The sequence below is a fragment of the Chiloscyllium punctatum genome, chromosome 25 (genome assembly GCF_047496795.1).
Source record: "Chiloscyllium punctatum isolate Juve2018m chromosome 25, sChiPun1.3, whole genome shotgun sequence".
NCBI lineage: Eukaryota > Metazoa > Chordata > Chondrichthyes > Orectolobiformes > Hemiscylliidae > Chiloscyllium > Chiloscyllium punctatum.
Genome location: NC_092763.1, coordinates 51511188 through 51535915, shown reverse-complemented (window position 1 = coordinate 51535915; position 24728 = coordinate 51511188). Strand labels below are relative to the sequence as shown.

General features: G+C 39.8%; 1 protein-coding gene across 1 annotated transcript in view; it reads left to right on the top strand.

Annotated features, from left to right (window-relative positions):
• Positions 1-24728, top strand: part of LOC140495946 (uncharacterized protein C8orf48-like) — a 91771-nt gene that overhangs the window by 1853 nt on the left and 65190 nt on the right. The window contains exon 2 of the mRNA XM_072595270.1: positions 2379-2673. Coding sequence (XP_072451371.1) covers positions 2397-2673 — 277 coding nt within the window. The 5' untranslated portion in view covers positions 2379-2396. The remainder of the gene's footprint in view (positions 1-2378; positions 2674-24728) is intronic.

The following is a 24728-nucleotide window of genomic DNA, read 5'->3' as shown; positions in this document are numbered from 1 at the left end:
AACAAACGTGCACAAAAAGACAAGTGTGATCATTTTTTCATGCGTTGCTGACTTTGTCTTGAATGTAAGATTTTATGCAAAAACTCTCGAGTTCAGCTAACCTCAACAAATAACAATCATGAACATATAACTAACGTGAGAAAAGTATGATCTGAATTATTTATGTGGAATTTTAATCTGAGAGAGCATTCATACCACCTTTGTACCTTCAAGTCTGATCTTAAGGACAGTGGACTTAGGTAGAAAAATCCTGGCCATAATGCAGGGCCTCTCTGTTTAAGCAAAAGGCTCTTTTATATCCAACTCAAGCTCCAGAATTCAGCAATGAAAAACATGTAACCTGTGCACGCAGTGGGCATTTCTATTTTAACTGTAATCGTCTGCAAATCAGCAAAACGCAAAAAAGTGGTGAAGACTTCCAGTCATTATATGTATTTATTTGCTACTATAGGATATACACATACACGCACACCTATATATAGCAAATAAAAACATTGCCTTGAGTATCTGCTCTTGATCTCAGTGTAACATTCTGGATGGAGGTGTGTGTACGTGTGTCAGGTGAGATCAGGTTTAGCTTGATAACCACTTCTGAGTGGTCATGGTATGCAAATATGTTACAAGGTCCACTTGTGGTGCCACACACTGCAAATGTGTCACTGTCTTTAGCTCTACATCCCAATCAATAACAAAATTGAAATTTTGCATTTCCTTATTTCATTCAGTTCATATGCCCTCTTTCCTGCTCCTGCCAACGTATAAAATCCCCTGTACATTATCTTAGTTGTTAGTACAGGTCAGGTCAACTAATGCAGCATAATGGAAATTGAAGGCAATTCATGTTTTTTCACATGGTGAAATGAACCTATTCTGAACTAAGCTTCTCACTTAGTTTATCACTTTATCCTCTGGGTGCTGTACTTATAAGTCGATACTCATGCATATACTCACACTAGCATGTAAAACCTCCGTAAGTCAATGCATTATCTGCTGTTGTGTTAATTACTTTGAATCATGTATTTTTTTCTTATGAATGATTATAAGATGGTTGTTGATGATTCCTATGTGCTGAGTTTGTCTCTCAGGAGTGGAATAGACTATTAAAGGAGAAATTAGTAACCAGACTGAAGAACTGTATTGTGGGTTTGGAAACCTGAAGGCAAGATAGACATTTAGTCAAGACACAGACTTGCTAAAGTCTGAAAAGTGATTTTTAAACAATGCTGGAGCTCTGATAGAATTGTGGTAGCATTGTTTGTGTGACCATAAAAAAAGCTTCCTTCATTCCAGAAGTTGAGATTGACAAAGTTGTTAGAGATAATAAGCCAAACAACTGCCCTTGTTGATTTAAATGTAGCCTTGGATTTGAGGTTCAGAGAATATACCTTTGAATAGGACGGTAGTATAACTAAGGTTAATTAAACAGGCAAAAAGTATGTAATATGTTATAACAAGAAAATCATACAAAAAAAGACTTTGAAAATGACTCATTGTTAGAGCGGGTAGAACAATTTGGTGAGTTGTTCAAAAGATGTGTTAGGAGATCTTCACTGGATTTATCTTCTGAGGGAGGCCATAGCTGTGGGCCTTCTAAGTAAGTGGTATCATTGTATGTACTGTTGCTTAGAGTTTAATAAAAATGTATCACATTTAGTAGAACAATATTCAGGTTCTGTGTGATTGATGTCCTGGCCAGTACCTTTAGACCAAATATACTTCAGTTTTGTGAGAACCAGAAACTGTTTTGTTGCTTTGTTGAAGTGATCATTCTTTGTGGATGGGCTGAGATGGTGAATGTTAGCAGATGGCTTAACCGCAGGAAGTGACAACTAAATCTGATCCTGTCCTTCTTTGACAATGCATTTTCCAACAGGAGTCACTGGGGAAGGTAGACTCAGACTGATTTTTTTCCCTTTTTCTTGTTAGGCTAGGGAATGGAGAGAAACCTTCCTAACATTCCATCTGAGATCAGCATATGTTACTGATTGTGCCTGTCTGTCTATTTTCTAATCAACCTGTTGATTAATGTTATTACTGACCTTGGGAGCAGATGGAAAGTGAAGCCAAGCTTCTAAGCACTACAAATGCAACACAAGAGCTCTCTTGACCTGTTTGTATTTCTTTATTAGCCCATTTTTCTAATCAACCTGTTCAGTGATGTTATTACACACCTTTGAAAAATGTGGGACTTGATCCTGGGTGTCTCAGTCCAGGGGTAAGGATGTTACTATTATGCCAAAAGGGCCCTTCTTAGACCCACATGCAATTGTATGCATTCGTGCTTACAGCTGCAGAAGATTTTGCTTCTAACAAGCAGACTGTTAGGAAAGCTGCATTATGGTCACTTTTATAAGTCATTTTTATTTGTTTTGTTTCAGCTGCTTCTCCCATTATCCATGGCAAATGTAACAGAAACCAGTGGAGGGCAGTTTGTGATCAGCTCTCCTGAAGATGATTCCTGTGTACATTGTCACAGCTGCAGTAGCAATATGGTGAAATATACTGATGAATCCTTTACATCCTGTACTGATGAAACTGAGAGTGGTCAATCCTACAGTCAATCGTTTGAGTCTTATCATCCCTTTGATGAGGAATTTGAATCAAAAACCGAATCAGAAGCCACCACAATCAAATCTGAAATGGAATCTCTTTCACCACCAAATATCAAACATGGTGAGATAGAATAATGGATTGTTTCTTAAAATATGCTTCTGGGCTAGCTCATTTGGTATCTTGATGTTTTTTCTCGCTGATTTTATCCTCATTTCTTGACCAGCAAGTCATGCAGAGACTGGGTAAAAAAAAAGGTAAGGACGGGAGTCAGCCTTTCAACCCAATGAGCCTGCCCCACCATTCCTTGAGATCATGACTGACCAGTAAATTAATAATTTTCTAGTGTTTGTCCCATGTCTCTTTATACCTTTGCTTAATAAAAGTCTCAGTTTTATATTTATCTATTTATATTAAATCATATTTATAACAAATTATATTTATACTAACTTAATCTAATGTTTGTAGAAAATATCTCAAATTTTCTACCTCCTTTGTATAAAGAAATATTATCTAATTTCACCTCTGAAAGATCTGGCTCCAGTTTTTAGTGTTATGAATAATGTTGAAGGAATGCACTGTCACTCCCTACTCCCACAACGCACTAGTCACAACATAAATTGAAATGCTTTACCATTTACTGATCTGACCAGTTATATACTTTATCTATCTCAAGAAATCCATCAACCAGATTTCTTTAATAAACAACAAAATTGATGTCTTTACAAACTGAATTATTCACTAAAAATGCAAAATAGATTAACACAGTATCAAATAGAAAAGTTTGAATACTTCCTGGTGATCCAATGAAGAGTCACCAGACCTGAAACATCGACTCTGCTTTCAGCCCATACATGCTGCCTGACTTGCTCAGTTCCTCCAGCAATTTCTGGTTTCACTTCAGACCTCCAGCATCCACAGTTATTTGTTTTATCTTTATTGTACAAATATTTACCCTTCTAATTAACTCCTGCCCCAACACGTATGCGCTAATTAAAGTAAAAAATGATAAGTTTTTCTGCAGAGATCAATTTTGAAGAAAAAGAAGACCTGAAATGTTCAAATTGGCTTTCAGTCCATGTCCTGGCATTACTAAACACAAGCAGTTGGCGTTGGGACCTTTGTAGATGAGTTTGCTCAGGGATCACCAAGTATAACTGTTTTGCAGGCTCTTCAGGAGAGCTACGAGATCAGCACCATGTCATTGACAACAATGTGTCTTTCTATCCCATCATTTATGTCATTAATAAATACAGTGAATGGTTGCTGCTCCAACACAGATAATTTGGGTTATAGCTAGTCACAGCCTGTCCATTACATTATCTAGCCATGACCTTAATTTTGTCTCTTCTACTTCTTAGCCAATTTTCTAAGGAGGTTACTGGTTTGTCTTCAGTCTTTGAGCTACCAGTGTCATATCAGAGACTTAAAAAAAAAACTAGTCTTCCTGGTTCTATTACAGAATCAGACAAGCAAATTGACCACTACCAATGTTTCAGCCAGTCCACCATCTACAAGGCACATGTCAGGAGTATAATAGAATACTCCCCACTTGCCTGCTTGAGCGCAGCTCCTATAACACTTAAGAAACCTGATACCGCCCAAGCCAAAGAAGCCTGCTTGATTGACACTGTGTCCATGAGCATTCACTTCCTTCATCATTGACACACAGTGATAGCAGTAAACATCAGCAGATGGAGATAGTGAGGACTGCAGATGCTGGGAAGTCAGAGTTGATAAAATGTGGAGCTGGAAAAAGCACAGCAGGTCAAGCAGCATCAGAGGAGCAAGAGAGTCGACGTTTCAGGTCAGGACCTTTTATCAGGACACCTGCTGTGCTTTTTCCAGCTCCATATAACATCAGAAGATGCAGGGCAGAAATTCACCTCAACTTCCTTGCAGAACTTCTCAATCCCATGACTGTTCAAAGAACAAGGGCACTGTGGCACATGATGGTATCATCTGAAAATTCCTTTCCAAGCCACTCATTATCTTGATGTGGAAATCCTCTTCTTTATTGTTGCTCAGTCAAAATCCTGGAACTCTTTCCCTAAAAATTGAGGATGTACCTAAACCAAACGGACTCTTGCAGTTCAGGAAGGTATCTTATAAAATAACCTTCTCAAGGGCAATTTAACTCAGTCACCAAAGCTTATATCCCCTGATTGAATAAAATAGATTGGTATCAGGTCATTACATTTGCCACAGATGTGTGACTTGGGCTTTTGAAACACATTTGGCTCAATGCCAGCTGCATTCCGTGCAACCCAATTTTACTGAGGCAGAGTCAAACAAATGTCAAGCCACTAACTTGAATATGCAAACAGCCCAAGGCCTTTATGAGCATGAACCCTAAAGTCAATTGTTTTGTCAGCTTCAGTATGGTGAAAGTGTACTTGGCAGTTATTAATGGACATGAACTTACTGCACAGCATATTGGACGATTAGCAGGCCTTTAAGTGCCTGAAAAACAGATGTTATATGGGCAATTTCGAGGTCCAAGTCTATAATTTCAGTACTAATGTATCTTATTCTAGTGAGTACAAACTGTCTTAAAACATAGCAAAGGGACATTTCTTTGTCTAAGTTTTCTATACTAAATTATACAGAATGATATCCGAATATTTACATGCTAATATGTTCCAGGTGTCCTTCACCACGTCTTCGCTCATGAACCTTTTTGAGTTCAGGCTTTCAGACATCTAATAAAATCTGTTATTCACTGTCACCTTCAGAATGTGTCTATTTTACCATCAAATTATCAATCACTGCTACAGCCATGTGACCTTACCTTGAACTCCTTCCACACAGACTGTGACAAGATTTAACCATTTGAGCAACCTTTGGAATACCTTCATATAATACCCATAAAGCTGAAGGTGGAATCTTATAGGAGCCTGAACGGCATGGGCTACCGTGAGATTTGTAACAGAACTGTGAAAGAAATTTGGCTCGGCCTATCTTGACACAAGGAGCAACTCACAGCACCTCTCGCGCATCTGCCAAGTGGAAAAGTGAGTTTCTAACTATAATGTAGACACCCCTCCTCTGCATGACATCCTCAACCAGAGCCTCATGACACCTTATGGCATCAGAGACTCATGGTACCGTCTTTTTCCTCTCTAAAATTTGTAGACTATATGTCCATCACCGAGCATGGCAGCTTTAGAAAACCAGTGCTCAGCTGGGTGCATATTGGCCTTTTAAAACAGGTACAAGTGATGCTGGTCTTTCAGTGGATATCCGCTAAGTGGTAAGTTGTTCCAGGAATGGCAGTGTCAATAGATTCAGATCAGAGGGATAACGTGAGATGGTGTAGGTGGTTAGTGAAGCAAATGTAGTAAGGTATGGTACAAATTCTTCCTAGGCTTTGCGGTAGATAACCCTCCATGGATGAAAAATTTTAGAATGAGCTTAGGTTGAAAAAGCAGAGGTTGTTCTTTTCAGAGCAAATGAGGTTGAGAAAAGTTTGATCGAGGTGTTCAAAATGAGTGCACATTTAGGTAAGATGGGCAAAAATGCTGAAGCAACAAGAATTAGGGAACAGAGAGTGTAGGCTCTGGCAAGATGTGTAAGGGAATGTTAGGAAGAACTTTGTTTGCACAACCAGGGATGATGTCCTGGAATTCATTATTTTTGAAGGCTTTGGAGGTGGTGATGGTAACTCACTTCAAATTGGATTGGTGGTTGTGAGAAATGCATTTGTATTGCTATGGGGATGGAGTCAGAAAATGGTTGCTGCGCAGAGAGCAGGCACAGACACAAAGGGTTAAATCGCCTCCTGTGCTGTGAAGACTATGACGATGAAAAACGGTACATTTCAGTTGCACATTACAATGTAATTATTAAGCTACTGTTAATCAGATGGACAATAAACTTTTATTGACAATCCTAGTAATACTCTGGAGAATAATTACATGTGATGCAGAGTAATGTTTTGTCTAGTTTTCTTTTGCTGTGGAACTTTTTTTATTTTGCAATTAGCAAATTAAACCAGATTTATTTATGATGGTTCGCGTGTTGTGATAATTTTGCATAATTAAACAGAGAGCCAACCGAATTTGGGAGGTTGGGAAGTGCACTGTTTCGATTGTCATGAATCCACTGGTCCAGCATGAATTTAACTGCTTTACTCAGTTACCAATATGACCAGGTATAAACTCTTGCCTAGAAATTTTCGATCACAGCCAGGAACTCTATTTCTGACCCTGAAGCAGAAAAAGAAAGTAAACATGTAGATTACTTCTACTCTGGAAATTCCTGTACATGGAACATAGAACATAGAAAAGTACAGCACAGAACAGGCGCTTTGGCCCATGATGTGCTGAGATTTAATCCTAATGTAAAATATAGTATAGTACAGGAGCCTCCTATTACTAAACATGAGAAACCTGTCTAGGAATCCTTAAAGCCAGCATGGAAGAGGATCATTATTGAAGCCATATCCTTTCCCGCAGCAGTACGTGTGCATTGGTCTTTGGTAGACTCATAAAGTCATAGAGTCATATAACACAGAAGAGACCCTATCTACACTAATCCCACTTTCTAACACTTGGGCTATAGCCTTGAATGTTATGAAGTTTTAAGTGCTCATCCAAGTTTTTTTAAAGGTTGTGAGATTTTTTTGTCTCTACCCGCCCACCATCTGGGTGAAAAAGAGTTTTCCTTAAATCCCCTCTGAACCTCCTGCCTTTCATGTTTAAAATTATGCCTCCTCATTACTAATCCTTTGACTATCCACCTTATCCATGCCGCTCATAATCTTATACACATAATAGGTCCCCTCCTAATATTTGCTGCCTATCCTGTCTCTCTCGTAGTTAAAATGCTCCATGCAAGCAACATCCTGGTGAATCTCCTCTGCACCCACCCCAGTGCAATCACATCTTTCCTGTAGTGTTGCAACCAGGACTGCACACAGTACTCAAGCCGAGGCTCAACCATTGTTCTGTACAGCGGCTCAGCCAGTGACTTTGACAGTTCCTGCGAAAGAGCAAGTTTGTAAAGTAGGAGTGGGTGTAGGGTGTCAGGTGTGTGAGGGGTTAGGGTTCCAAGTTAATGAGTAGGGTAGGGTTCTAATTGGGAAAAGGGGTGGGTTGGTGGGTAAGTGGCTGAATGTTTGGGGTAGATTGAGTGGTCAGGTCGAGGGAACAGTGTTGGGTCTGGCAAAAGGTGCGACACCTTTAGGTCAGGGGTGTGTGGTGTGAAATCTGGTGGGGTGGGCTTGCTGGTGGCAGAAGGTGTCAGCTCTGGCTGTTCCCAGTCACTCACTGGAGAGCTGTGTGCGATCTCTCAATCCTGTACTCAGACATGTATCAAGGCAATTACAAAAGCAATTTGAGTCCAGTCATCCACTTTATCTCTGTCCTCCATGATGAAGTCAGTGCTGCAGTCTAGGAAGTAGGCTTTGGCAACATAGCTGGCTTTCCCCCCCCAGTGCAGTATTTACATTATAGACTGTGCACATGCTGCACTGAGAGCACTGTATCACAATGTCCTGACTTTATCAATAGAAAAGGCTTCCAATCCATCAACGTACAAGTGTCCCATGATCATCAATACCAAAGCCTGTACTCGTTGCCTAGGAGCTGTATTATGCCTATGTCCTTGTGAGTTGAGGACTGTCAAGTGGTGGATGTAATACAAGGATGGTTATGGGGATGAGGACCACCTTCTGGGACCAGATCTTATGGGCTGATTGTAAATAGCACAATCCTGAAGCAAACAATAGGCCTCCTAAAGATGAAGTTCTGATGCTTGTATCATTCTGTGTGTGTATGTGAACCACATAATCCTTGCTTGCTGTGCCCAGCACAACTGGAGCAGGCAAAGAGGGCATGTGAAAATCTGGGAGGGCAATAGCAGTATCCCAAGGAGGAAGAATAAGTTGAGTAGCTCCATCATGTTGGGCATGATGGAGCATGCTGTGTTGGGTGCAGATTTAATTGTCACCAATAGATATGACTTGTTGAAGTGTTCATTCATTGACTGTCAATTTGTTGTGTTTGAAACGCGAGCAGCACCTCTTTAATCTCAGATGCAAGTGCAACTTTTTTAAAAATGAAAATAAAAATTGCTGGAGAAACTCTAGGTCTGGCAGCATTGGTGAAGAGAGAGCAGAGTCAACATATTCAGTCTAGTGACCTTTCTTCAGAGCTGAAGACCTGTTCTGAAGAAGGGTCACTGGACTTGTTATGTTAACTTTGCCTTCTTTCCATAGATGTTGCCAGACCTGCTGAATTTCTCCAGCAATTTCTTGATTTTGTTTGAGTCCCAGCATCTGTAATTCTTTGCTTTATTGCAGTCTTGTTTGGTTTGTTTTTTTTCCTAATTTTTTATTAAACAACAGCAACAATTAACATATTCAACTGTTTGAAGGTTTTCCAACATATGCTAGTCTCGCATTGTACAGTGCTAGCATGTTATTATACACTGGATGTCAAACAATGTGTAGCAATCCTTCAGACAGGGCTGTAACGTGGTATGGCACTGAGGGCAGGTTGCTTGTCTAGCTTATCCATGTAGCTGTGGTTACAATGACAGTTGATCAGTCAGGTGATGATGTAAAGTAGCAATACACTGATGAATGTGAGATTATTATTCCATGGAAGTGTTTTGTAATTGCCCTCAGAAGCTTTTGTTTGTTGTTTCCCTCCCGCATGTGTGCTGTGAAGAGCTGTTAGTGACTGGCAGTGAATGACTCTGGCAGTGGAGATCCCTGAACATCCCAGCAGTGGTGAGTATGCCAGTGGTGCTGGTGAATGTAAGATAGTGTGAGAGCTGCAACATAGAGGTCTGGTGCTTACCAATAGTGAGGTGAAATTACATGAGATAACATGCTAGAGTTCATGGAGAAAAACTCTCCATGAAGCTCCCTGAAATTGTACACTTAGCGGAAGTTTGGTAAAGTTCAGCCTGAAATCACTGAGGAGTTAGTGTATATATTACATCCTCCAAGTTTTCCTGCAAAACCATTAAGCTTCCGTGAGTCAGAACCCTTTAACCTTTCTGACTTTAAGGGACATTTTCAGAGGGTTCTGGATGTAATTCTGAAGAAGAGTCATATTGGACTCAGATTCTGCCTGAACTGTTGAGTTTCTCCAGCACTTTCTGTTTTAAGCACCACTTCTTAGTGATTATTTGATGTACTCTTTCATGATACTGGATCCAGTGCAGCTATGGACTGATTAATTCTTTGTTAGAGAGTCAAACAGCATAGAAACAGGCCCTTTGGCCCACCATGTCTGCCATCCAACAGACAGCAAAGTACCCTAATCCCATTTACCTGCACTTGGTCCAAAGCCTGCTATGCCCTTGCTCATCCAGATGCTTCTTCAATGTTGCGAGGGTACCTGCCTCCACTAGTTTTTCAGGCAGCCCAGTCCATATTTCGAGAAATCTCCACTAAACCACTTACTCCTCACCTTAAACTTCTGCCGTCTGGTCTTAGACATGTTTGTCATTGGAAATAATTCTGATGATCTACTGTGTCTGCGCCTCTCATAATTTTGTATAACTTAATCAAATTCCCTATTAGCCTCCTCTGCTCTATTAAACCCAGCCTATTCCCAAACTCTCCTCACAACTGAGACTTTTCATCCCAGGCAATATCCTGATGAATCTCCTGTGCACCCTGTCCAGTGCAATCACGGTCCTTTGATTGTGTGACGTAACCAATGTCTTATAAATTTGGAACAGCAGTACCCTCCTCTTTTTACTATGCCCTGGATAATGAAGGCAAGCATCCCACATGCCTTCTTCAACACTCCATCTCCATGTGTTGACCCCTTCAGGGGTCCATAGACTTTTACACCAAGGTTCCTCTGTTCCTCAGTACTCCCTAGGAACCTACCGTTCATTGTGGATATCCTTCCCTAAGGAGACTTCCCAAAATGCAATACCTCACACTTAACAGCATTAATTTCCATCTGCCATTACCCTGCCTAATTTTTTAGTTGATCAGACCGTAGACTGAGACTATCCACCTCACTATCAATAACATCACCAATGTTCATGTTATTTGCAAATTTACTAATTATACCTTCAATATTCACATCCAGGTCATTATTAATATCCATAACTAACATGAACCTGTTCTCGGCTTATTTTATCTGAATGTTTCTGCATATACTTCCATTCCCTTGGCCCTCAATTTTATCTAACTTCACCTTCGGCATACAGGATCAAGAGCAGTTCATTCAGCTCCTAGAGCGGCTCAGACAAATCATGACTGGTCTGCAACCGGACTTCATGTTCTGCCTTTGCCCTATATCCCTTAATAAGAAAAAGAAATTTACATATCTCAATTTCAAATGTAAAAACTTTTCTAGCATCCAACGCCATTTGCAAAAGTGAATTTCAAGCTTATACTCCCCTTTGCACGAATAAGTGTTTTCTCATTCCACTGATGAAAGGAGAAGCTTTGGCATTCATTTTCAGGATGTGCTCATAATCCTACTCTTCTCAACCACTGAAATAACTTTCCACCCTATTTATTCATCTTAATATCTTGAAAACTTCAATAAATCTAAGTTCCAGGGAATGTACCTAATTTGTTTACTCTCCCTTCATGATGGAACTCTTGGAATCCATAAATATTTCTGGTAAATGCTGCACTCCTTCCAAGACCAATATATCTTTCCTGAGGAGGAATGCCCAGAACTGCTCACAGTACTCCAACTGTGGATTCAGCAGGGCTGTATACAATTCAAATCTTCCCTTGCATTCTGTCCTATAAAGGCTAGCATATCTTTAGATTATTTTTTAGTTCTTTTTTAATCTGTTAATGGCACTTTTATGATCTTTATACTACATTATGACTCTTTTTGGACCTTCATTGTTTCTGGCTTTCCCATTCCCCTCTGCTATCTGTTTTACTTCCCAAGTGGATGCCCTTAAATTGCCCTACACTAAAATCTATTTATCACAATTTTGTCTACTCACTTAAGCTATCAATAACTGTTTGTAATATTATGCTTTCATCTACATTATTTACCATGTGTCTATCCTTGTTTCATTAGGAAATGTGTCTTTTTATCCCATCATCTACCTTGCTAATAAATATGGTGAACAGTTGAGGCCATACGATGGATCCTGCTAACCGCATCCTGCCATTTAAAGAACTTGCCTGTTATCTCTGCTCCTTATCTCCTATTTCTTATCCACTTCCCTATTCAGATCAATGATTTTGTCTTCAGTTCCATGAGTTTTACCTTTACAGCATTGTCTTTTATGAGAGATTATATCACCTGTTTGTGGAAGCCCATATAAATAACATCCAAATACATTTCCCTTGCCTATTGCTTTAGTCACCTCTTCAAAATCTTCAGTCAGATTCACCAGCAATGGCCTTCCCTTTACAGATTTTGAAAGATATTATTGATACAATGAAATTAAAATTCTAACCAAATAAGAATGTATTAAATATTTTAAGTACTTTCTATGCCTTTTCTCCCCTTTTTATTCATCTCCTCCAGTTAAACTTAGAGACAGTGAGGGAATTTTATGTTGTTCAGTATGGGTTCAGAAGATGAAAAAGCACAGCTAATTGGAACTTTTGAACAATTTTAATTTTATTCTGAATTTTAATTTATTGTGAAAATATTAAAATTAATATTTTCCCCTTTCTGACTTATTCTGATCAGCTGGAAGGTTTCAATTGTTCAGTCACCCTATTCTTAATTGTAGATTTTGACAATTTTCTGACTGTAGATATTAGGCAACTCGTCTATAATTTCTTGGTTTTCTCCTGTCACCTTTCATAAATAGTAGAAGTGTAGAAACAATTTTTCAATCTAAAGGCATGAGAGAATTTTGGAGGACCATAATAAGAGCATCTACAATGTTCTCACCTTCTTCTTTTAAAAATCTGGGATGGAAATCCTGTGTTCCTGTTTTATCAATTTCTAGTGACTCTGTACTCACACTCGCCATTAATTTCTCTACTATTGTTATCTTGTATATGCTAATTCAGTTGAGACACTGTCCCTAATTCAGTAATAATTGGCTTTGGCTGTGTATCACATACCTGTTATTAATATTGATCTACAGAAATTGCTCACCCTGACCACCATTTCTTTATTTTCATTGACAACGCAATGATTAGTTTTCAAGGGGACCATGTTGCTTCTGAATGCATTCTTTTGCCACATATAATTGTAAAGATTTGTTTCGGTTGTATGTTTCTTTACATATTATCATTTTTATAGATCTCACAACCTGCTTTGTCACCCCAGGCTGTTCTTTGCATCTTTTCCCATTTGCCTTTTTGATGAGTTCAATATTGACTCTTACCTCTCGTCCATGGCTGTCTTTTTTGACAAATAACAAATGTGTCCTTTAAGAGTACTCCTGCATTTTTTGAACACCTGCATTGGTTAGAATCATAAATAGCACAAAGAGAGATGGTTGTTTGTTATGGAAACTTATATTCACAGCCCAATGATATCACTGCCAGGATTCCTCAGTGGTGTATACTAGGTCGACTCATCTGCCACTGCTTTGTCAATTACCTTCCATCATCATAAGGTCCTGTTCACCATATAAAAGACATAAGTCAGGAATGTAATGGAGGATCCTTCACTTACCTGGAAAGGTGCAGCTCCAAGAACAAGAAGCATAACATCACCCAAGACAAAGCAGTTGCTTGAATGAAACCCCAGACAATTCCTTTAACACTCATTCCCTCCATAACTGGTACAGAGCAGTAGCAGTGTATACTATCTAATAATGCAAATAGAGGCAAATGGATATGATTTGGTGGCGATTACTTAGACGCGATTGCAGAGAGGCAAAGTTTGGGAATTGAATACCCAAAGGTACCTAGTCTTTTGTAAAGATATCCAGGAAGGACGAAGAGGTGGTTTAGCTTTGATAATAAAGGAAGAGGTCTGTGCTATAGTGAGAAATGATATTTGCACTGGAGATCAAGATGTAAAATTAGTCTGGGTAGAAATAAGAAATAGCAAGGGAAATAAGTACCTGGTAAGAATAACCTTTTAGTCTCCAAACGGTAGTTCTCCAGTGGGACACATTGTAAGTCAGGAAATACTGGAGCATGTAAGCAAGATACAACAATAATCATGGGTGATTTTCATATGTATATTGATTGGTTTAATCAAATTGGTAAGGGTAGCTTTGAAGGAGGGTTCATTGAATGTATTAGAGATTGTTTCTTGGAGCAACATGTTGGGAAACTAAACAGGGAGCAGGCTATTCTGCATTTAGTATTGTGCAAAATGAGGTGAGATTACTTAATGATCTCATTGTAAAGGATTTTCTAAGGAAGAGTGATCTTGGCATGCTCAAATTCAAAATTCAGTTTGCGGATGAGAAACTAGAGCCCCATACTGGCATTCTAGAATTAAACAAGGTAATTACATTGGTATGAGGACAGATGTGGCCCTAGTGGACTTGTCAGGAAGACTAAAAGGTAGTATAGCCCATTCCTGATGAAGAGCTCCTGCCCGAAACGTCAATTTTCCTGCTCTTCAGATGCTGCCTGGCCTGCTGTATTCTTCCAGCACCACTCTAATCTTGACTGTAATCTCCAGCATTTGCAGACCTCACTTTTGCCTAAAAGGTAGCATTGTTGATGAGCAGTGGCAGATGTTTAAGGAGATATTCAAATACTCCCAACTAAAATATATTCCAGGGAAGACAGAAAGTTATAAAGTGGGTGGAAATCATCCATGGCTCAGCAAGGAAGTTAAAAGTAACAATAAAGACAAAAACTAAGGCATATGATATTGCAAAGGCCAGTGGTAGGCTAAAAGGTTGGGAGACTTTTTAAAGATCAACAAAGAGTTTTTAAAAAAGTAATAAAAAGAGCAAAGATAAATAGATAGCACAGTGGCTCAGTGGTTAGCACTGCTGCCTTATAGCATCAGGCACCTATGTTCGATTCCAGCCTTGGGTGTGAAGTTTGCTTATTCTCCCCATGTCTGCATGGGATTTTTGCTGGTGCTCCAATTTCCTCCCATGGTCCAAAGATGTGCAGGCAAAGTGGATTGGCCATGCTAAATTGCCCCATAAAGTCCAGGGATATGCAGGTTTGGTGGGTTAGCCATGAGAAATGTGGAGTTAATGAGATAGGGTGTGGGCTGGGTCTGGATGAGATGCTGTTTGGAGGGTTGGGGTGAACTTCATGGGCTGAATTACCTCCACCTGCAATGTAGGAATTCTGTTCTATTATATGGAAGTACAAAGGAAAACTAGCACAAAATATAAACCAGTAGAGAAAGCTTCTAAAAGTATATAAAAGGGAAGAGAATAGCTGAAATGAATGTTGGAGGATTATTCTGGAGAATTGAAGATGTCCAGTTGTTAATTATAATATTCTAAAATTCCTTAGATGTGAGAAGATTCTAGTGGATTAGAAAATGCTAATATAACACTTTTATTCAAAAAAGGAAAGGAGGCAGAAAGTATGAAAGTATAGATTAGTTAGTTATAACCTGGCACTGGGAAATTCATTCGAATCTATTGTTAAGGAATTAATAACAGGATATTTAGAAAATCAAAACACAATTCTTCAGAGTCAACGTTTTATGAAGGCTAAATTGTGTTTGAACAGTTTGCCAGAGTTCTATGAAGATGTAAGTTTGCAGATAAAACAAAATTTGGTGGAGTTGTGGTCATTGAGAAAGGTTATCAAAGGATACAGCAGGATATAGATCAGGTAGAAATTTGGCGGAGAAATGCAGATAGAGTTTATTCTGGACATGTGTGAGGTGATGCAAGGGAGGTCAAATGCAAGAGGAAAGTATGCAATAAATGGGAGGACCCTAAGGAGCAACACAAATGGATAAAGTAGTAACAATGGTATATAGCATGCTTGTCTTCATTGGTCAGGACATTGAGTATAAAAGTTGACAAGTCATATTGTAGCTGCATAAGACTTTAGTTACTTCACATTTGGAGCATTGTATACAAAACAGGATGTTTTCTGGATTGGAGCACATTAGCTATAAGGAAAACTTGAACAAAGTTGGATTGTTTTTGTGAGAGTGTCAGAGGCTAAGGGGCAACCTGACAGAAGTATAAGATGGATAGTCAGAATCTCTTCTCCGTGGTGGAAATGTCAACTACTAGGGGGCTTCGCTTTAACTTGAAAAGGGAAAAGTTTACAGGAGATATGCAAGGCAATTTTTTTCCGCAGTGGTAGGTGCCTGTGAAGTGATGCCAGGGGAAGACACAGAAGCAGATTTGTTAGCAAAGTCGAAGAGGCATTTGAACAGGTAGATAATAGATGGGATCAGTTTGAATGACATATGGTCAGCATGGACATAATGGTCTGAAGAGCCTGTTCCTGTACTGTTCTGTTATATCCTGTGTTTTATGTAGCAAGCAAAGTGGATAACAAGGATTCTGTAGGTGTAGTGTTAATGGACTTCAAGAAAACATTTGATAATGTGCCATTCAAGAGATTAATACACAAAATATGATTGCACAGGTTTAGAGTAATCAGTTAGCTTTGACAGAAGATTGGCTAAGCAACAGAGAGCAGACAGTTCGGATACATGAGTCATTTATGGTTGGCAAGATGTAACTGTTGGGGTGCTACAGGGTTCGGTCCTCATGTCCCAATTATTTACAATTTATGTTAATGACAAATGTAGGAATAGAAGACACTAAAGCCAAATTTGCAGATGACACAAAAGTAGTTGAAAAGTAAGTTGCAATAAAGAAGTTTACCAATGTAGTTTAACATGGATAAGTATGAACTTATCCATTTTGGTTAGAAGAATAGAAAGGCCACTTATTATCTAAGTGGTGATAAACTTCAGATGCAGATCTGGGTGTCCTTGTGCACAAATCACAGAAAACCAGAATGCCAGTACAGCAAGTAATAGGAAGGCAAATAGAGTATTGACATTTATTGCTAAAGGAATAGAGCACAAACATAGGAAAGTGTTGCTGCAACTGTATGAGGCATTACTGAGACTGCACATGGAGTATTAGGTACAATTAGAATCCCTTGACATGAGAAGTGATGTAATATATTGGAGGCAGTTCAGAAGAAGTTCACTTGGTTTATTCCAGAGATAAAAGGTTTGTTTCATGAAATAAATTAAGCAGTTTAAGCTGATAAGTGCTTAGAAGAATGAGAGAACATCTAATTGAAATATATAAGGTGCTAAAGGGGGATTGGCAAAATAAATGTAAAGAAGATGTTTCTTCTTGAGAGGCAATGTAGAATGAGAAGTCATAGTTTTGGGATAAAGGTAGCAAATTTAAAACTGAGATGAAGAGAAATTACTACTCAAAGCGTCGTGAATCTATGGAGCTCACTACCCTGGAGGGCATATTGAGTAATTTCGAAGTGCAGATAGACAGATTTTTAGTTAGTAATAGGTTGAAGGGTTATGCAGAATGAGCAGAAAATTGGAGTTGAGATTGCAATGGGATCAGCTATGATCATACTAAACGGCAGAACAGGCCCAAGGGGCTGAATTGCCTCCTCCTTCTCCAAATCCTTATGCTATTTATTGACAAGATGGACTGCAGCAACTCTGCAAGACATCTTTGATACCATGTGACCTCTTTCACCTGGACAGACAAGTGTAGCAGATACATGGGACATTAATACTTATCTGAACCTCCTGAAGTTGCACACTGTGCTGACTTGTAATTATATTGTTGCTCTTTCAGTGTCGTTGGCTCAAAGTCCTGGCACATCCTTCCCATCTCTGTCTTGATAGTTCAGTTGAGGGAAAAATAATAAATTTATTTGAAAATGGGAAGCCTTCAGAAATGAGATAATGAGAGTCCAGAGGCAATATATTCCTGTGAGGGTGAAAGGAAAGGTTAGTAGGTATAGGGAATGCTGGATGACTCAAAAAATTGAGGGTTTGGTTAAGACATAGAAGGAAGCATATGTCAGATACAAACAGGACAGATCGAGTGACTCCTTAGAAGAGTATAAAGGCAGTAGGAGTATAATTAAGAGGGAAATCAAAAGGGCAAAAAAAGGACATGAGATAGATTTGGCAAATAGAGTTAAAGAGAATCCAAAAGGTTTTTACAAATACGTGAAGGACAAAAGGGCAACTAGGGAGAGAATATGGCCCCTCAAAGATCAACAAGGCAGCCTTTGTGTAGAGCTGCAGGAGATGGGAGAGATAATAAATGAGTATTTTTCATCAGTGTTTACTGTGGAGAAGGACATGGAAGATATAGAATGTAGGAAAATAGATGGTGACATCTTGAAAAATGTCCATATTACAGAGTAGGACGTACTGGATGTCTTGAAATGCATAAAAGTGGATAAATCCCCAGGACCTGATCAGGTGTACCCTGGAACTCTGTGGGAAGCTAGGGAAGTGATTGCTGGGCCTCTTGCTGAGATATTTGTATCATCTCTCGTCACAGGTGAGGTGCGGAAGACTGGAGGTTGGCTAATGTGGTGCCACTGTTTAGGAAAGGTGGTAAGAACAAGCCAGGAAATTATAGACCGGTGAGCCTGATGTTGGTAGTAGGCAAGTGGTTGGAGGGAATCCTGAGGGACAGGATGTACATGTATTTGGAAAGGCAAGGACTGATTAGGGATAGTCAACATGGCTTTGTGCATGAGAAATCATGTCTCACAAACTTGATTGAGTTTTTTGAAGAAGTAACAAAGAGGATTGATGAGGGAAGAGTAGTAGACGTGATCTATGTAGACTTCAGTAAGGTGTTTGACAAGATTCTCCATGGGAGACTGGTTAGCAAGGTTAGATCTCAGGGAATACAGGGAGAACTAGCCATTTGGATACAGAGGTAGTAGAAGACAGAGGGTGGTGGTGAAGGGTTGTTTTTAAGACTGGAGGGCTATGACCATTGGAGTGCCACAAGAACCCACAAGGATGGGTCCACTACTTTTCATCATTTATATAAATGATTTGGATGTGAGCATAAGAGGTATAATTAGTAAGTTTGCAGATGACACCAAAATTGGAGGTGTAGTGGACAGTGAAAAAGGTTATCTCACATTATAACAGGATCTTGATCAGATGAGCCAATGGGCTGAGGGTTGGCAGATGGAGTTTAATTGAGATAAATGTGAGGTTCTGCATTCTGGGAAAGCAAATCATGGCAGGATTTATACACTTAATGGTAAGGTCCTAGGGAGTGTTGCTGAACAAAGAGACCTTGGAGTGCAGGTTCATAGCTCTTTGAAAGTAAAGTTGCAGGTAGATAGGATAGTGAAGAAGGTGTTTTGTATGCTTTCCTTTGTTGGTCAGACAATTGAGTACAGGAGTTGGAGGTCATGTTGTGGCAGCCAGACATTGGTTAGGCCACTTTTGGAATATTGCGTGCAATTCTGGTCTCCTTCCTGTTGGAAAGATGTTATGAAACTTGAAAGGATTTACAAGGATGTTGCCAGAGTTGGAGGATTTGAGCTATAGCGAGAGGTTGACTAGGTCAGGGCTGTTTTCCTTGGAGCGTCGGAGGCTGAGGGGTGACCTTATAGAGGTTTATAAAATCATGAGTGGTAAGGATAGTGTAAATCAACAAGGTCTTTTCCCTGGGGTGCGGGAGACCAAAACTAGAGGGCATAGTTTTAGGGTGAGAGGGGAAAAATATAAAAGAGACCTAAGAGGCAACTTTTTCACGCAGTGGATGGTGCATGTGTGAATGGGCTGCTAGAGGAAGTGGTGGAGGCTAGTACAATTACAACATTTAAAAGGCATTTGGATGGATATATGAATAAGTTGGAGAGATATGGGCCAGGTGCTGGGAGGTGGGACTATATTGGGATGGGATATCCGTTGGCATGGATGAGTTGGACTGAAGCGTCTGTTTCCATGCTGTACATCTCTATGACTCTATGACATAATGAGTGAACCTACATCACGTGGACAAAGTGACTCAAAGCAACAGCATACTGCAACACTCTCAATTAACAACAGGCCATGAATGCTAACCTTTCCAATAATCTCCACATCCCAACAACAAAGTTCACAGAATGTTAATCTAACTAAGCTTCTCTACAAGTTTGATGTAACGTCCTTGCTTTCCAATTCTATTTATCCAGAAATGAATTCAGCTGCTCGGTTTGTTTATTTTTTTGGTGTTCGTGTTTGACAACATGAGTGCCAGCTGAGATATGGTAGGTCAATTTAAAATATTGCTCCTGAGTTTGCTGTCTATAAAATTAAGATTTTAGAGCAGAGATCTTTTTGTTTTATGAGGGCCTGCTGTAAAAGATCTCTGTGGCTGAGAGGCTGTCAAGTACTAGTTTCCAAAGTTATCCAGAGTGGGTGATCGATGAGAGAAGTGGTTTTACTTTGTTTGTACAAGTGAGAAAGCTTAATTTTTATTTCTGTATTTATTTTAATACTTGTCACCTGTCCTTGGAGTTACTTAATTAGGTTATGATCTGGGCCAGGATGTTACAGGAAGTCTCCACTTGGCTTTTCTAAGAATTGTTTCTCCACATATTGCTTTATTTCTCATGCCCCTTGTCTTTTTAACAGAAAGTAACTGGATTTGACGGGCACATTTATAAGAGAAACCTATTTTTCAGTTGTACGTTGAGTTTGTAAATGGTAGGTTGGCAAGAATATAACTTTTAATAAGAACTTATGTATCTCAAATAATGAAGTTGACATTAAGCTTTTATCATAAAAGAGCAATATTATTTAATGTCTTTCTAAAAAAAGGTACATTTACACACAACTTGATCACATCTGTCCCAAATGTTTTACATAGAAGAGCCTTGTTTTACACACAGCTGCCCAGCAAGATTGGGAGATGGTTGGGTGACTCTAGACCAAACAGTAATGTAGTTGACTTTTAACTGCCTCTGAAATGACCTTTCAGTTATTTCCAGTAGAAAGCCTCAAAAAAAGGAATTAAACCAGATGGACTGAATGGCATCAACTAAAACACATGACATAGCTAAACCCTTCTTGTTAACATCTCGGGACTAATGCCAAAATTGGTAGAGCTGTCTCACAGATGAGTCAAACAACAGCCTAGCATAGTCATTCTCATAAATCATACCTTTCAGACATTATGCCTGACCATTTTTCGGTATCACCCAATCTGACTTACCCAGCAGAAGTGATGGCACAGTGATGGTATAAGGTCAAGAATACAGTTCCCCCAGGAATCATCAATGTTTCCTGTAGACCTTATGAGATCTCATGGCATCAGGTCAAATATAAAAAAGGAAACCTTCTGCTTACCACCTTGAAGTGGTAGAATGTACCCTGCGTGGATGATTTCAATGAGCATTCACCAAAGGTGGCTCAATAACACTGTTAGTAACTAAACTTAAGGTATAAGGAATGTTGGATGACTAAAGAAATTGAGGGTTTGGTTAAGAAAAAGAAAGAAGCATATGTCAGGTATAGACAAGATAGATCGAGTGAATCCTGAGAAGAGTATAAAGGAAGTAGGAGTATACTTAAGAGGGAAATCAGGAGGGCAAAAAGGGGACATGAGATAGCTTTGGCAAATAAAATTAAGGAGAATCCAAAGGGTTTTTACAAATATATTAAGGACAAATGGGTAACTAGGGAGACAGTAGGGCCCCTCAAAGATCAGCAAGGCGGCCTTTGTGTGGAGCTGCAGAAAATGGGGGAGATGTTAAAGGAGAATTTTGCATCAGTATTTGCAGTGGAAAAGGATATGGATGATATAGACTGTAGGGAAATAGATGGTGACATCTTGCAAAATGTCCATATTACAGAGGAGGAAGTGCTGGATGTCTTGAAATGGGTAAAGGTGGATAAATCGCCAGGACCTGATCAGGTGTACCCTAATACTCTGTGGGAAGCAAGAAAAGTAGTGGACCCAGCACCGATCCTTGTGGCACTCCACTGGTCACAGTCCTCCAGTCTGAAAAACAACCCTCCACCACCACTCTCTGTCTTCTCCTTTGAGCCAGTTCTGTATCCAAATGGCTAGTTCTCCCTGTATTCCATGAGATCTAACCTTGCTAATCAGTCTCCCATGGGAACCATGTCAAATGCTTTTCTGAAGTCCACATAGATCACGCCAACCACTTTGCTCTCATCAATCCTCTTTGTTACTTCCTCAAAAAACTCAATCTAGTTTGTGGGACATGATTTCCCACACGGCGAAAGTGAGGACTGCAGATGCTGGAGATCAGAGCTGAGAAATGTGTTGCTGGAAAAGCGCAGCAGGTCAGGCAGCATCCAAGGAGCAGGAGAATGAGAAGGGCTTATGCCCGAAATGTCGATCCTCCTGCTCCTTGGATGCTGCCTGATCTGCTGTGCTTTTCCAGCAACACATTTTTCAGCTATGATTTCCCACACACAAAGCCATGCTAACTATCCCTAATCAGTCCTTGCATTTCCAAATACATGAACATCCTGTCCCTCAGGATTCCCTCCAACAACTTGCCCACCACTGACGTCAGGCTCACTGGTCTATAGTTCCCTAGCTTGTCCTTACCACCCTTCTGAAACAGTGGCACCACTTAGCCAACCTCTAGTCTTCCGGCACCTCACCTGTGACTATCGATGATTACATAAATGCTTTGGATGTGAGCATAAGAGGTACAGTTAGTAAGTTTGCAGATGACACCAAAATTGGAGGTGTAGTGGACAGCAAAGAGGGTTACCTCAGATTACAACAGGATCTTGACCAGATGGGCCAATGGGCTGAGAAGTGGCAGATGGAGTTTAATTCAGATAAATGCGAGGTGCTGCATTTTGGGAAAGCAAATCTTAGCAGGACCTATACACTTAATGGTAAGGTCCTAGGGAGTGTTGCTGAACAAAGAGACTTTGGAGTGCAGGTTCATAGCTCCTTGAAAGTGGAGTCGCAGGTAGATAGGATAGTGAAGAAGGCGTTTGGTATGCTTTTCTTTATTGGTCAGAGTATTGAGTACAGGAGTTGGGACATCATGCTGCGGCTGTACAGGTCATTGGTTATGCCACTGTTGGAATATTACATGCAATTCTGGTCTCCTTCCTATTGAAAAGATGTTGTGAAACTTGAAAGGGTTCAGAAAAGATTGACAAGGATGTTACCAGGGTTGGAGGATTTGAGCTATAGAGAGAGGCTGAACAGGCTGGGGCTGTTTTCCCTGGAGCATCGGAGGCTGAGGGGTGACCTTATGGAGGTTTACAAATGTATGAGGGGCATGGATAGGGTAAATAGGCAAAGTCTTTTCCCTGGGGGTCAAGGAATCTAGAACTAGATGGCATAGGTTTAGGGTGAGAGGGGAAAGATATAAAAGAGACCTACGGGGTAACATTTTCACACAGAGGGTGGTACATGCGTGGAATGAGCTGCCAGAGGAAGTGGTGGAGGCTGGTACAATTGCAATATTTAAGATGCATTTGGATAGGTGTATGAATAGGAAGGGTTTGGAGGGATATGGATCAAGTGCTGGCAGGTGGGACTAGATTGGGTTGGGATATATGGTTGGCATGGATGGGTTGGACCGAAGGGTCTGTTTCCATGCTGTACATCTCTATAAGGATTAAACAAATCATGATATTCTCACTAATATCCCACCCATCAGTTTTTTTTGCAACACTCACCCAGTGATGAATATGCTTTTGAGGCATCATCCATTAAAAATTAGGTTTTGGTAAGACTTTGGTTAATTCACGAATGGTTGTATTGCCAGAGCCTCTTCCGGTTCACACTGCCCCGTGTTAACTGCATCTAGTGCTTTTAACCCCAGGACAGTTGCATTATAATATAAGAATGGACTTTCAGATTTGTTGGTTGCATTATTACTCCCTTAGTCTTCCATTCCCACACTGAAGATGGACACTCAAGCAAGGTACTGAAGGGTGTCTTAATTGATACTTCTCAATCAAGAATGGAATATAAGAACCCAATGCATAATAAATACCGAGCCTGAGGGGATGAGAAGTTGAATTAACATTCACAGTTTTGCATCAATGACTATCAGAACAAGTGACATTTTTATTCCTGAAACAGATACACTCAGTGCCCTGGAAATTCAGAAATGAAGAGATTTTTAAATTAGATTAGATTCCCTACAGTGTGGAAACAGGCCCTTCAGCCCAACAAGTCCACACCGACCCTCTGGAGAGTAACCCACCCAGTCCCATTTCCCTCTGACTAATGCACCTATCACTATGAGCAATTTAGCATGGCCAATTCACCTGATCTGTACATCTTTGGACTGTGGGAGGAAACCGGAGCATCCGGAGGAAACCCATGCATGGCATAACAAAGTTGGACTTGTGAAAATTCTTTCTCAGAGTGTATGTGGTAGCATGTATTGCCCATCTCAAATTCCCTTGAAAGGGTGGTATTGCGATTCCTTCTTGAATCTCTGCAATCCATGTGGTTACACTCACTGAGCTGGTTGGAAACGAGTGCCAGGATTTTGACCGAATGAGGCTGAAGGAATGACGTCGGAGTTCTGAGTCAGATTGATGTGTTGTTTAGCGGGAAATTTGTAGATGGTTTCCATCTGTTGCAATCTTCCTTCGATGCGATGGATGACCATTGGTTTGGGTGGTTGTGCTGAAGGAGCCTTGGTGAGTTTCTGTAGTATGCACAATGCCTAACTTTCTGTATCAGTGAACAGTTTAGTCTAACTGAGACTAACTTTCAGTTCCAGTTTGCTTTTTATTATCCATACAATTTATGATGAATTCTACTTGCAGCTTTGGTGGGACTTCAACCTGGTTCCCAGAGTTTCTGGACCAGTAGTCCAGTGACATTACCACTACACAACCATCAATTTTTTATACTTGCGTATAAAAGCACGATGCAATAAATTGATATATTATGAAAACAATTTAGAGTGATAAAGAATTAAAAAGAAAATAAATTATTTTTCAGTGCTAAGAGTAAAAATTGGAACTGATCAGCTTTTTTCATGTCATAAAACATCAAAATATTGAAACATATCCTCAAAACCATGAGCACAGAATTCACTGTCATCTAATATTACTGCGTTTTCAGAATTTCTGAATTCACTTGCTCCTTGCTGAACCTTTCCAGAGGATCCAAACGAAAAAGGTGTTTCTGTGATTCTGATATGTTTACTTATTTCCCCCTTCTATCCCAATTTCTGAACACAATTGTCTTCAAATTATTACAGTTATGAGGTTTGTAAATTCATTGTGTTTTACGATTTCATTTCACCCTAAATTTGAAAATAGAGGGTCATGTCACCTGCTCTGAAGTTTTCCTACCAGTAAACCTCAATGGGTTCGATTGTTATAGAT